Raw genomic sequence first — 15,212 nt, forward strand, 5'->3', positions numbered from 1 at the left:
CAAAGTCAATCAGGGACTCATCTAAGGACTCCGACTCGTGCATTTTATTGCTTTTTTTTAAATTCTCTCTGTATTGCACAGTCAATTTGTTTACATTTGTTATCTGTTTACAGTTCTTTATTTGTTCATGTATTCATTGAGTACATTTTTTTTGCACTACCAATTAGTGATAATTCTGCCTCACCCACAGGAAAAAGAATCTCAGGGTTGTATGTGATATTATGCATGTACACTGACAATAAATCGGAAATCTAAGTTCCTCTCACAGAAGCTGAGACCTTTCTACAGCAGCATGTGCATACATTTTGTTACTTACTTCATCTTCCATTGTATTCCTCTTTACCTTCCCTCATTTGCCTGTTGACCCAATGTTGCAAAGCCTTGGATATGTTTATGGCCCTTTTATGCTCTGTCTTTGCCTAAGCTTCTAACTTCCACAATTGGTTTATTTCCATTGCCACAATGTGTCATCCTTTCTTTCTTAAACTTTGTCATTTCCACTGCCAGTTTTCCATTTAACAACTCCCAAAATGTCAAAAGTTAATCCAGTCATTCTCAACCTTTTTCCATTCACATACCACTTTAAGTAATCCCTTACTAATCACAGAGCAACCAGTCATGGAATGCCGTAGGTGCTCTTTGGTTAGTAAGGGATTACATAAGGTAGTATGTGAGTGGAAAGAAAATCTGTCATGCACTAAATCTAACTTCCACACTATCTTGTCCTGCAGTCACCTACACAGTGCCACAAGGCGGAATCCAGGCTCCGCATCTTCAGCTTAACTCATCCTACTTCTGTTAAATCCCCATCACGAAATCAGTGCCAATGGTCTCACATTCTTCCAGTTGCCTTTTCTATTATCTTCTCTTTCTATTTTATCCCATTCCTGGGCTCTCTTCAAAAACCTCTTGGCCTTTCCGTCACTCATTCAACAGTTTCTAACAGTTAAATTAACAAACTGATAACAGAAACCAGGATTAACTCTCCCAAGACCTGATTTTAAATTTAATCACCCATTTAATAAAATTACAAATGATTACTGGGTTGTTGCAAAACCCATTTTGTTCACTCATGTTCTGCCATTCTTCCTTGTTGTGGCCTGTGGATAATGCCAGGCCAACCAATGTGATTGACTCTGAAACAGTCACAGAAGACGTTAACTTCATAACGATAATTGACTGCATCAGAAGCAGAGGCCGTTAATTTTCTAGATAAGGGAAATGAGGTAGAAGATCAATGAATAGTCATGTTCAATGGTGGAGCAGGCTTGACAGGTGGAATGATATATTCCTGCTCCATTGTCAAATGTTCTTTTGTTCCAAAAGTATATCAGAGCAAGGACTTGGAATTCACAGCACACAATGTGACAGGTGGCTTTCATGTTCTCCTCCTGCTCAGTGAAAGAAATGAGAATTCCTTCTAATCTTCACCAACATTATTAACTGCATTAAAACACATGAAAATAGACCTATAATATTTTCTTAACCATTACTTTTTGTTCAGAAAACAGGCACTTGGCTGCAGTCAATCATACAAATCAAAAATCAAAGCTTTTTACTATTCGTTTCTACTTATTACAAGGATATTTGTTCCTGTATGTGGCACAAGTAAATGGCATGACTAACAGGATGAAACTGACATTTCTTTGCATTTATATTGCACTTCAATACAGTAAACATTCCATGTTGCTTCTCAGAGACAGGTGGTGAACATAAACCGAAGCATTGCGGAGACAACAAAAAAATATTTATTCCATTTTCTCTTCCTCTCCGGCAGCCATTCTCAACCTTTTTTTGACTATGGCCTTCCAGGACTCAAAGTTTATAGGCCCTCTTCCCTTTTTAAGCAGTTAAGTTTTGGATTCTTCTGTACTTCTCTCCTACTGACTATATAAAACACATTAAAAATATTTATATTCGAGCAGAGAATTCAAGCAAACGGCAAAACAATTAGTGGAAAATAAATATGTAGAAAAAAATATGGAAGTTTAATATTGGTGTCTCTCGCCGTTAGTTTGCCAATCCATGAAATACGCATTCTCAAGAAACCAGAAAATTCATTTATCTGGTATCTACCAGCTCCCATAGGTGTCGGATACCAGGGTTCTACTGTATTACATGAATTGGAAAAAAAAGGGTTTTACTTAAATGTGCTATGCCCCCCGGATGGGATGGGATGGGGGGGGGGGTAGAATGCCCGTAGGATCCCCAATGAGAATGGATGCTCTATGGTATATTTTCTGGCGATACCAAGTTCCACATCTTTTTGACAGATTTTAACTGAGAATTCCCTTAAACTGTCATTGACTGCACCCTTGTAATTTTGCACGAAGCTGCTCTCACCTTTTCATTCTGTCCCTGAGTATGTTATGTTGTCTTTGGCCACCTGCCTCATTTCCACCAGACAGAACAGTTAGCATAACGCTATTTCAGAGCCAGTGACCGGGGTTCAAATCCGGAGCTGTCTGCAAGGAGTTTATACATTCTCTGTGACCTGTGTGGGTTTTCTCTGGGTGATCCCAGTTCCTTCCACCTCCAAAACGTATGGGTTGATAAGTTAATTAGGTGGCACGGGTTTCATGAGCCGGAAGAGCTTTCTACTGTTCTGAATCATTGAAATTATATTTTAAATATCACATTCTATGAGTCCTCTCTGTGGTTGAGTTATGATGCTACCAATCATCGTCCCCTCCGCCACATCTTCCTAACTGCTTCAACCCAACCTAAGACTTCACACCCCAGCATCTTCCATGCAGTTAGCGTAGCAGTTAGCGCAACGCTGTTACAGCGCCAGCAACTTGGATTCAAATCCCGCGCTGTCTATAAGAAGTTTGTACATTCTCCTGCCAGCGTGTCTGTGTGGGTTTCCTCCAGGTGCCCTGGTTTCCTCCCACCATTCAAAATGTACAGGGATTGTAAGTTAATTGGATGTAATTGGGCAGCATGGGCTTGTGGACCAGAAGGCCCTGTTATCATGCTGATTGTCTAAAAAAAATTTAAAAGTGGAAAGGACCTGTTCATCCACCTCATCGCTTCTCATCATCAGGGCCTTTAGAATGTAGAAATCTACATACAGCACAGTACCTACCCTTTGGTCCACAGTGTTGCACCTACTCTAACAATTCCTTAGAATGTCCCTACTGCATAACCCTCCATTTTTCTCTGTTCCATGCGCCTATCTAATAGTCTCTTAAAATATTATACATGCCTCCACCACCATTGCTGGCAGCTCACTCCATGCAACCACCACTCTCTATGTGTAACGGACATGGACTTGAATATCTTTCTATTTATACTGTAATCTCTTCTCAGGGTGTGATTTCTTCACATTGGAAAGATCAAATGCAGATTGGATGACCAATTTCTGGAACATCTCCATTCAGCCACTGCCATTTTATATCTCTGTCTCATTCCCATCCTTTTACTTTTCCTGCACTTTTACAGTGAAGCTCAGAGAAAGCTTGAGGATCAACAGCACCTTGTTTTCAAACAAGGCACTTTACAGCCTTCCAGACTCAACATTCCTTATTTTCTGCTAAACATTTAATTAACAAACTTTTGTCAGTCATTTGGCTGACCTATTCTGCTCAGAGAGTGGTGTGGTGTATATTTGAATAAACCCTGCTGCTCTCACCATGCAGCTTGTTCTTTCCCTACTACCTTTTATTCCTTTTTACAGTCAGCCGCACAGGAGCAAATTACCCTGGAATATCAGAGGGAACAAGAGCTCAGGGAGAACATGCAAACTCCAGACAGACAAATGATCGCAAGTGGCTGCAGCTGTTGTGCCATTGAAAAATAGCTTGGTAAATCACAGGTTTTGTGCAAAAATCAACAGTATTACAGCAAAAATTTATAAATCGACTATTTGTAAATCAAAGAATTCTTAAACTAACGTCTCTGTCTGAGTCATACCCATCCTTCCCCACTAACACACTCTTCAACTTTTGTCACATAATTACAACACAGTACAGGCCCTTCAGCCCATGATGTTGTGCCGACTGATATATACCTAAAAATAAACTAAACCCTCCCTTCCTCATAACCTATTTTTCTTTCAATCCTGTTCCTGTCTAAGAATCTCTTAAGTGCCCCTATTGTTCCAAACTCCACCACTACCCCTGGTGATGCTTTCCAGGCACCTACAACTCTCTGTGTAAAAAGGAAATACTAACTTTTCTTTCTCCCTCCTGATATGCCGTTTTCTTTGCTTTCTCTTCTTGTGACAAGAACCAAAGACAGAGAAACGGGTATGAGAACGAGTTTTTGTCTGGATTCAAGGTCAGCATTTAGTGCTGACATCTATTTACAGGCTGCTCATTATCAATCCACAAGCACTGGAAAGAGAAATATGTCACAGCAAGATATGGTATTTGTACAATAAAGCAGGAGAAATCCCCTTGACTGATCAGCTGGGACATCCATCTTCTCCATGCTGCTACACACATCTGTCTACATGTACCTTTGACCCTCTTGAACATGACATGACCATGGTGATCATGCCAAGTCATGCTTTGTCCTTCCAAATTTCACATACTTCATCATGACCAAAATATATTTTATGTTAATGACCTCTTCCTCTGCGGAAGCTGGAAACTTGACAAGAAACCATACTTTACCCACTGTTGGCATGGATCAGGTGTTACCTGTGACTTTATTACAAACTGCCATGTCTCCAGCTCATCGACTATGAACTGTGATCAATTATGAGACTTGTATTTGTGTCCTTAGTTATTAAATAGAGAATTAGATTTACACAAGTGCCACTAAGCAATTATCAAGCAAACCTAACATTGAGCCATTATTTTGCAGTAAAAGGAAAATTAACAGGAGTGGGAAAGGTAGTTTAATATAGGAGCCCTGAATAAAGGGGATAATGAAAGGTTATGTTTATGTGTAGAAGAACAAAGATAGAAGTGAGAAACATTTCCCTCTCACAGAATTATTAGAACATGGACTGCCTCACCATGTATACACTGTATTGAAATAATTTTAGGTCACCATAATAACATTTTAAAAAAGAATTTGAAAGGAACTTTGATGCAGATATGTCATTCTGACTATATTCTCTCAGAAATCTGGTCTTTACAATCCTGGTCGAATGCAGTATATCCAAAATGTACCCCATCTGTTATTGATCATGTTTTTACTGGAAATGAATGATGTGCTTTTGTACTGTCGAATACTTCCTGAATGTGTTAGAAAGATGAAGCAGTTTCATATAGTTAACTTCTGTTGGCATCCTCTTTGTTAATTACATTTGTGTGTGTGCGTGTGTGTGTGTATTTTTAATATACCACATAAAGCATGAAATACTTGGAAAAATTAGCTCTTGAATTTATATACTCTCCAATTCAGTGGATGCATCGGAGTAAGCCAGGCAAATGGAAATGCAAATGAAGGTCTTGCAAAGGATGATTTGTAACTTTCGAGAAAGCTTGCAGTTGGGTGCACTGAACGAAGCATATTGTGTAGGATTTACAAATAACGGTAGCACAACACTGTCACAGTACAAGCGACCCTGGTTCGAATTCCACACTGTCTGTAAGGAGTTTGTACATCCTCCCCATGTACACGTGGGTGCTCCAGTTTCTGGCCACTGTTCAAAACATAGCAGGGTTGTAGGTTAATTGGGTATTTGGGTGGCACGGGCTTGTGGGCCAGAAGGGCCTATTACTGTGTTGTATGTCATAATTTAAATTGAATTTACAATGAAAGCATCATTGAAACTATTCAGAAAAATGCAGCATCATGACCATTAAAGAGATGTTTCCCAAGGCAGTTCTCAGGAATGTGATCAAATTGAAATAGATGCTAAAGTAAAGGAATAGATGTCTTGATTAAAGACTGAGTTTGAGGTTTGAAGCTGGGATTGAATTCCTGAGCATGGACTCTAGATGATTGGTAATGCACCTCGCAATGCCAGAGTGACAGACCACATGGACAGGACATGTAAAGACTGGAAAAGTAAATGAGACGAGATAGCACCATGGCCACCTCTGCAGAGAAGCCTTGGATAGAACAATTCTTATTGAAGTTCAGAACAATTCTTATTAAAGTTCTGGTTGTAGAAGGAATCAGTGTAGTTTGGAGGTTGAAAATAGGTGACAGTTTACAAGGACGAGGAGGTTTTACGAAGGTAGTGATTTTTAACAATTCAACACAGTAGAAGGCTCTTCCAGCCCATGAAACCCGTGCAGCCCAATTAAACCCGATTAATCTACCAATCCCATATGTTTTGGTGGGTGGGAGGACACCGGAGCGGCCAGAGAAAACCCACACAGCTCATGCGAAGAATGTACAAATCCTTCCAGGCAATGTGGGATCTGAACCCAGGTCGATGGAGCTGTAATAGCGGCGCAGTGCATCAGCTGGAGGGGCCTTGATCTGTTCAGATGGGACAGTGGAGCATAAGAAAAGAAGTTGGGTTCAGTATCTATTTGGATGGGACAGTGGGGTCCCAGTGAGGTCAAAGAAATTGGGTTCAAATGCCGCAGAGTAGAACAAAGAGATAGGTGCAGTAGGAATTGGAGAGGAGGCAATGGTTAGATGTTGCGATGGGAACTAAAAAAAGCAGTTAAATGTTTAGTAATGACAAAGAAATTCATGAACTGGACGGATGTTGGTAATAAAGCAAAGCATCAAGGGAGAGCAGTGAGCAATGCTCAGAAGGGTGCTGTGATTGGTGGTGCCAGCTTCATAGGCAAGAAGGATGGTGTGCTTAAAGGGACTGATGGAAACCTCAGCAGATAATGTCAAGTGGGAAATAGGGGAGCACTGTTGGTAGATTAATGTAGGATTCAGTTGGTAAGCTGTGATGGGTTTCAGGATGCAGGGAGAGGAGTGAAATGAACATAGAATATTACAACATGATATAGGCCATACTATATATTCATACCAAAATAAGGACAAAACACTTTATACTGTTACGAGCCCAAAGGACCCCAAAACCCAGCAGCAATAGACATTCACCAAGACAAATGGTTTTTAATCAACTTTAAACATGAAAATAGAATCAAACTTTAACTTAACTCTGTACTTAACTAACCCAAATTAACCCCCTTCTAATTCTAAGCGCACATGTATGTAATGTGTGCTTAAATTTAAGAAAAGTTCTTTGGTTCACAGTTCATTCTCACTTCTTCTTCCAAGTTCTCTGGATGCAGGCAATTCTTACATTGTGCACAGAATTTAACATGTATAAAGTTCACCAGGCTTTGGTACTCGAAAGGTAAATGTTTACCGCTCAGGAAGTTTCTTGTAGGGTTTGCAGAGAGAGATTTGTTGTTCCAGGTTTTCCACAACTGAGGTACCACCATTAGTCACCTCAATGTCTCGCTGATGAAACTTGCCCCATCAGGGTTTTCCAGATGGTAACCTCTTTCTTTCAAGTTACGAATGAGCTCCTTCTGTTTCTCTTATTCCAAGAGAAACATCAGACAGATAGCACTTCCAGCCATCCACTGCTTTTGGAACTTTTCATCAGTTTCAACCAGCTCTACCTGAGTTGCACTGTTCTACTGCTTTTCAGTGTTACCCACACACAAGCTGAGAAGGCTTCTCTTCTCTCCCTCTCTCTCTCCAACTGAAACTTCCAGAAAGCCCTATGTGACTCTCTCACTTGCAAAACCCCCACCTTCTTCAGCCATCAACAGGAGTTATCCTTCTGCTCAAGTTGTTGTCTTAGATAAATAAAACCCAGGGTGACCTTCCTGTAAACACCCTGCAGAAAGGCACTTTGTAGCCAGTCCATTCATTTTATGATGTCAGTTCAATTAGCACCTACTTGTGAAATGTGCTTACATTCTCCAGAGATCTACAGTCTTTCAAATAAGATCTGTTTTAAAATGTGTGTATGTATGTAACCTACTCTAAATTCTCCCCAAATATTACCAAATTCTCCCAAATTATAAATCCATTATACTACATGGTAACCCTCTATTTTTATTTTATCCATGTGCCTGTCCCTTAAATCCCCCTAATGTTTCAGCCTCCACCACCACCCCAGCAAAGCTCTCTGTTTAAAAAGAAACAAAATAAAAACCTTACACCTGATTTCTTCCCCTAAACTCTCCTCCCTTCACTTTGTAGAGATGTCCCCAAAAAGGTGCTGGTTGTCCACCTTGTCTATGCCTCTCAGAATCTTGTAGATCTCTTTTAAGTTACCTCTCATCCTTTGGCACTCAAAAGAGGAAAGTCCCAGCTCTGTTAACCTTGCCTCATAAGACATATTTTTCAATCCAGGCAACCTAGTAAATCTCTGCACTCTCTCCATAGCTTCCACACCCTTCACCTCATGAGGTGACTAGAACTGAACACAAATAATTGAGTGAATGCCAGAGATTTCAAGCCTGCTTTCATAATTCCAACCAGAAACTGTTGAAGCAATCTATTGCTGTGCTAGGTATTTAAGTATTAAATAGGTGCTAGCCTTTGTTGTTTAACTCATGACTCAGTGGATATCACTTATTGTATTTAATGGTGCTCCTTTTCTCGCCCCAATTCATTCTGTGATTGTGTGGTTAAGAGCCTCTTGATCTTGGCCTCAACTCCACCTGCATTATGTTGAATGACAAATACATGGGTGGATAATGTCTGTGGAATGATACTCAAAATTTATTCTATTATGTCAGCAAAATATGTGTCAAGTGGCTGGCATTGAGAGAATTACACAGGAGAACATGCAGTCTTTTTCAAGTGAATTTCTGAATCAGTGAGTTGGAATGTTTACCAACACATTCAATTCTTTAAAATACACACTGGAATTTATTTCCACTGCTAGAGCCTTTGCACAGGTTTTCCTATCATGGTGCTTGTTAAAATGTGCAAGGTGTGCGATTTTACTTAAATGGAAGGATGCTGCCCCACCTACTCATGATAAGCAGTTATGTGACATCATGTCCTGTTTGAATATGAAAAATAATTTTTTCAATCAATAATTCAGATTTAAGATTCCAGAAGTTATGGGGGTCATTTATGACTCACTATCTTACTTATAATTTTACTCTATTGTAATTAAATTGTCTGACTTGTATCTTTTCCATGTTCTTTTTTTTTTAATCTTCGTTTTTCTTTTAATACCAATCATATATAGCATTTGGCAATGCAGTTAGGTGATGGTTTGAGTTTTTCTCCTCTACTATTTTCTTTCCTTTTTTAATTGTTATTAGAGGTTTTTGTTATCTAAAATAGTATATACTATTTAGAATATGAATTACGGATATGACTTACAAATTTATGTATGTTAGTGATATACAGAATATCGTATTTAGTTTATGTAACTGTCCATACTGTCTTATTGAATTGTACCCTTTTTGTTTGTATGTTCTTTAAAATCAATAAAAATATTTTAAATAGTAAAGAAAATGTACTTTCAACCAATTAGTTGACTGCATACAAATGCATCTGTACAAACGAGCATTTGCAGTGTTCGCTAAGCTCTGCTGGGATGGCAGCAGATTGCAGAGTTGGACTCAACATCCTTGCAGAATCATAGAATTATCGCAGTTCAGGCCCATTGTGTACTATTAGAGCAATCCTGTCAGTCCTAGTCCCATTCTCTTTCCCTCGAGGCTACAAATTATTCTCCCTTGTGCCTTTCCAATCCCTGTTGATTTTGTTTGCAGCAGACTTAGTGAAGTCTGGAGTGAAGATCATAATGCTCTATGAAAAAAAAGCATCCTTTGCCCCAAATGCTATATCTGTACCCTTGGGTCCTTAAGTTATCCAAGAGTTACAAAAGGGAATATTACATAGAACATTCAATACTAAACTTACCATAGATGCCGGCGCATAAGACGACTCTGTATAAGACTGAATTTCCACTTAAAATGTAGGTGTCCCAACCATATCCAATTAACACCTTTTGTTTGTTGGTCTGTGCTTCTCCCCTCCCCATTCTTCCCTCCCCAACTTTTTAATTCAGGTGCCTGCCTGCTTTTTACTCACATTTTGAAGTGCTCAGGCCTGAAATGCAGTTATATATCTTTACCTACTATGGACGCGGCAAAACTGCTGTGTTCCACCAGCATTTTTGTGTTTTTAGATCGTAGTAGCACAGACCTGATGAGCCATAGAGCCTGTTTCTGTGCTACATCTCTCCATGACTCTGGTTCTATTCATCTGAACACCTTGGTGTAGCCACCTCTCAGTGTTCATTCACCTGTACTTCCTCTTGCACTTTCCTTTGTATTGATGATGCCTAGCATTGATTTTACCTCTAAGTGAAGACCTCTGTTCTGCATTTACACTGCCAAATACGTTCATAATCTTCTAACTTCAGTTTCAGCCATCTCTTTTCTAAGGAAACCTCGGCTGCTCTATACTGGCAGGCATAATCTTAGAGTTTTGGAACTATCATTGTAAATCTTCTCTGTCTTTTCCAGTACCTCTTCTTTTACATATAAATGCAGAACTTGGCACTATTTTCCAAGTATGTTCTAGTCAAGTTTACCACAACTTCCATGCTTTCCAATTCTAGCCCTTCAAAAGGAAACCCCAGTGTTGTTTGTTTATGTTGTAGATATATTATCCTGCACTACAACTCAACAACTGAAGAAATGGGAACAGCAATCTGTGGCCTTTCCAGCCTCTCCCACATGAAGATTAGTCTTAGCTGATCATTAACCTGAATGCATTTTTTCATCAGCTTCCAAGAAAATCTGATTCCCTTATCTATTGTGTCCTTGAATATACTTAATGTCAGAGCATCACTTATAATCAATCAAATGAATAAAGAATCAGTTATTTAGTGTCTTCTATTTGCTCACAAACTCATTATCACATTGAAATTTATTTCAAAAAGAAAGGTTCAGTGCAACATTATTTTACTTTGACAGAACTTTAGAATCACTATAAACCCTCACATTGCCAGGAGCATCCTAATGCAGTGAAGCATTTCTGGTGTTAGATCAAAGCTGATAGCAAGCTAATGGAAATCCAATGGTCTAATTCACAGTGCCGTAGAAATTCTTTTGTTTCAGTAAAGGTTCACGTTCCTGGCTCTGTTTTATTTAAGGCATCATATGTGATCATGTGGAAATCTCAAATAGTCTATAATTAAACCATCCACGCACGTGAAAACGTTCACCAAAGCTTTCCTTCAGCATAGCCAGAACTACCTTTGCAAAGTAGATTGACTGCAAAGTTCGAGGTGGGATAGAAATAGCCACATTGAACCGTGAGGTGCAATTGATTCATCACAACCCACATGTACATATCTGCTGCGGCAAATCAGGTGAGATGCTGCTTTCTAAGAACAGTCAGATATACTGTACAATGGAAGCAGTTTCTGAAAAGACATTGTACTTTTAGGCTCATTAATGGTAAAGGATGCTACCAGTGCAGAGCACCTTCTTTAATTATGGAAGGACGTGGCTGCATTTCAATTGAAAATGAAGAATAGGGGCGTGGCAAGATGGCGTAGGGAGCGGACGTGCATTCCCGGTCTCCCCCAGGCAGTTATATAAATACCCATTTTAAGAATATTTCTTTTCTGTTAAAAGTCTTTGTTTTGTTTATCAATTGTTTTTAGTTTAAAATGGCAACAAAGATTAAGGAAAATAGAGTTCAAATACAGAACAAAACTACACTCTCCGACTTCGGAAGAAACTCGGCCTACTTGCCCAGACAGAACCACGGAGTCAAGGCTGGAATTTTCTCAAGAACGGAGCTCATTAATTGGACTGTCGGATAAGCTGGCCTTGGACACCCCTCTGAAAGATGTTTAAAATGGCAACAAAGATTAAGGAAAATAGAGTTCAAATACAGAACAAAACTGCACTCTCCGACTTTGGAAGAAACTCGGCCTACTTGCCCAGACAGAACCACGGAGTCAAGGCTGGAATTTTCTTAAGAACGGAGCTCATTAATTGGACTGTCGGATAAGCTGGTCTTGGACACCCCTTTGAAAGATGGTGATGAATATTGATTTGAAATGTTTTATGAAGATAAATTGCAGTAATTGGCATTGGTTGCCCGTGAGTTTTAAAAATCCAGATAACATTAAAGTTTATTAGTGATTTTTTTTGGATGGAATATCGGAAGGATGAATTTATTATCTATAAATACAGAACAAAATTACATTCTTCGACTTTGGAAGAAATTTGACCTATTTGCCCAGACAGAGCCGGAGTTGGTGCTGGAATTTTCTCAAGAACAGAACTTATTAAAGTTGATTTCGGACTCCTTTTTGAAAGATGGCGACGAATGTTGATTTGAAATATTTGAAATATTTTCTGAAGATAAACATATATATGGAACTCCTTGACCTGCAATAAGGTTTATCAGTGATTTTTTTTTTGGATGGAATATTGGAAAAGTGAATTTATTATCTGTGAGTATGCATACATTGCAAACAGATTTTAATAGTTTTGAAAAGGTTTTTTTTAAACTAAACAACAAGATCAGTTTAATATTGAGAAAATTGGAAAAAACGGAAACTTTATTATTAAATTTGGAAATTCAGTAGAAAGAAACTATGAACAAGATTGATGATTTTTAAAATTAAAGTCGAAGGAGCAATGTCCAAGAAGAGTTAAAAATTTTGAATAAGTTTTTCTTGAAAATAAACAATAATTTTAACTTAACATTGAGAAGATTGACGAAGTGGAAAATTTGGTATTAAATTGGGAAACACAGAAGAAAGAACTTATGAATAACATTGATGCTTTAGAAGATCAAGACCGAAGGAATTATGTTCAAGAAAATTTTAAAAGATTTGAAAATAACTTTTTTTTTGAAAGTAAGCTACAAATTCAACTTGAGACTGAGAAGAATGGAAGATTCGGTGTTGAACTGGGATGTTCAGAGGTGTTTTAATTCAGTGGATGAAATTCAGGAAGACTTGAAAAAAAAATTTAAAAAAAAAACTTTTATTGATTGTAAACAATGTTTAACTCAGTGTTGGGAGGGTGGAAAGGGTGCAAAATATCAAGTTTGGATTTTCAAAAAAAGAGTTTTTGAATAAGATTGGTTAAATTGATGGACCAGGGTTTTATGGATATAAGAAATGATGATTTTTTGGTTTATACGTGTATTTTGTCTGCCTGCGGGGGGGGGAGGGGGTGGTACTTCTGCTCCCGAAAGTCATATGCCACTTGTGGTTTATACCACACCCATTTGGGTTTTTGGGAATTAACCACCACAAGGTGGTTTCCTAAGGGGTTAGGGGAGGTGGGGGGGGGGGTGAAAATTTGAAAATTATTTAGTATCTATTATGTAATATTATACTAAGTCAATTTGAAATGAATGTATGGAGATACTATAAATAAATTTCAAAAAAAAAGAAAATGAAGAATAAACTTGTAATAAAGAATGTTGTTCCATGTATCATAGATCTAACAGCAGACTTTACGCACTACCCAATACTCACCATAACTGACCCGAGCACACAATAAATGAATATTACCAGTTCCTTTTTTATTATCAACAGGTTGAAACAGAAGATGAAAAGAAAAGGTTTGAAGAAGGAAGGAGCAGGTACCTACAAACCAAAGCCAAAAGGACTGCTGCACCATTGAAGTGCTAATGATCAGCAAGCCTGAGAGCTAACAGGACCAAGTCATATTCATCAGCCTATAACTTGAACGTATTTAAGTATTAAATGTTACTTGAACATATTTAAGTATTAAATGTTAACCAAAGCACTATTCGGTTTAAGGGAAACTATGCATTACACTGAGGATTTTGTCTTTGCCTAGTTATGGTATTGAAGTGTATCATTATCCTGTAGAATAAATGCTGCCAGGCTTTGGCTGATGAAAAAAAAATCAATATTTACCTTTTCTATTTTCTTACAGTTTCCACTTTTCTCGCCCCCTTTAAATAGTTATCTCCCAGACCAGCATCCCCAGCATTGAGGCACCAATGCTCTTTGGTTGGTTCTGATGGGCAGGCCAAATTATTTACACAGCTGATACCAAACTCCTGAACCAGACATTCTTTTTTCAAGCTCTGTCAAGGGGAGAGACATGGCTCCAATCATTGCTTGCTGTAAAATGGCACCGCTGACACAGCAATGAATTGTTATCCTGGGTTCCATGCACGTCGCTAAAAATCAAGCATCTCTTAACTCAGGGCCAAGAGTGTTGCTCACTTAGGCAAGGAAAAGACTCCAAGTTCTACCCACATCTCACTTTTTCTTCCATCAGGTGAGACACCAGGGATGAATGCATTGCAGTCAGGGTAGGGGAAAGGGTAAACCAGCTACCAATCCATTATTGATTGTCCACCAAGGACTTGAAAGCAACCTACAGAAAAAGGCCATTAATTACTCGGTGCCTTTAGAAACCTACTGAATTTATTGAACTGTGCTTCTCTGACCTTGGGAAAGCCTAAAAAACTTTGCAGCCAATGAAATACTTGATTGGTGATGTCATGTGGCAAATGTAGCTTTCATTTTACACTATGTAAGCTTCAATAAATAGGTGATAATGAGTAGATTATTTTAATGGCATTGGTTGAGGCATAGACATTGATTTGGATGGTGGAAAGAACTTCCCTGCTTTTCTACAAAATAATCCTCCTATTACCTGAGAGAGGGTGTTTTGATTTGACGTCTTACCTCTGATACCACAACTCTTCCTCAGCACTGAAGTGTCAGTGAAGGAAATATGTCTTGCAGGGTAGAATTATTCAATTACTGACAGTGAAACCAATTGGATTGAATTAATCATTGTCGCATCTACTGAAACACTTTGTTTCTCATATTATCCAGACAAGGGGTAGTGGAAAAATTAAAAGGGTAGGGGATAGTGTTACAATGTTTCAAAAAGGCAGAGTTCAGAGTCACATAAGACAAAAGGTACAGTGTTAAAGAGAACAATGCAGTTAACGTCATTTTTTTTTAAAGACACAAAAGTGCTGGAGAAATCCAGTAGGTCACACAGCGTTGACATAACCAATGTTTCATGCCTGAGCCCTTCGTCAAGGTATGAGCAAGAAACAAGGTAGAGGGAGGAGCACAGACCAACAGGTAAGAGATCATAGGTGGGAGGGCAGAAGAGAAAAAGGCTGGGAAGTGATGGGTGGAGGGGAGAGCTCTCTGAGAGGGAAGGGGTGGGAAGCTGGAGGAAGGGAGACAGAGGGATAGGGAAAGTGAAGGAGACAGGGGAAGGGTCCAACGGAAACCGTAGAAGTCTGGTTGGAGGGTGCCCAGACGGAATATGAGGTGTTGTCCCTCCAATTTGTGGGTGGCCTCAGTTTGGCAGTGC

General features: G+C 38.9%; 1 protein-coding gene across 13 annotated transcripts in view; it reads left to right on the forward strand.

The window, feature by feature from the left end:
* Positions 1–15,212, forward strand: part of acot7 (acyl-CoA thioesterase 7) — a 199,935-nt gene that overhangs the window by 179,402 nt on the left and 5,321 nt on the right. For 10 of the 13 annotated variants that reach the window (XR_011351686.1, XR_011351687.1, XR_011351689.1 and 7 more), the window contains one exon: positions 13,433–13,479. Coding sequence is in view for 7 of the 13 variants with exons in the window: in XM_069918506.1 (XP_069774607.1) it covers positions 13,433–13,479 (47 nt within the window). In the remaining 6 variants the exon portion in view is untranslated. Of the gene's footprint in view, positions 1–13,432; positions 13,620–13,828; positions 14,151–15,212 lie in introns of those variants that run through there. The other 3 variants (XM_069918509.1, XM_069918510.1, XR_011351691.1) reach the window with 2 other exon arrangements.

The sequence above is a fragment of the Narcine bancroftii genome, chromosome 2 (assembly GCF_036971445.1).
Source record: "Narcine bancroftii isolate sNarBan1 chromosome 2, sNarBan1.hap1, whole genome shotgun sequence".
NCBI lineage: Eukaryota > Metazoa > Chordata > Chondrichthyes > Torpediniformes > Narcinidae > Narcine > Narcine bancroftii.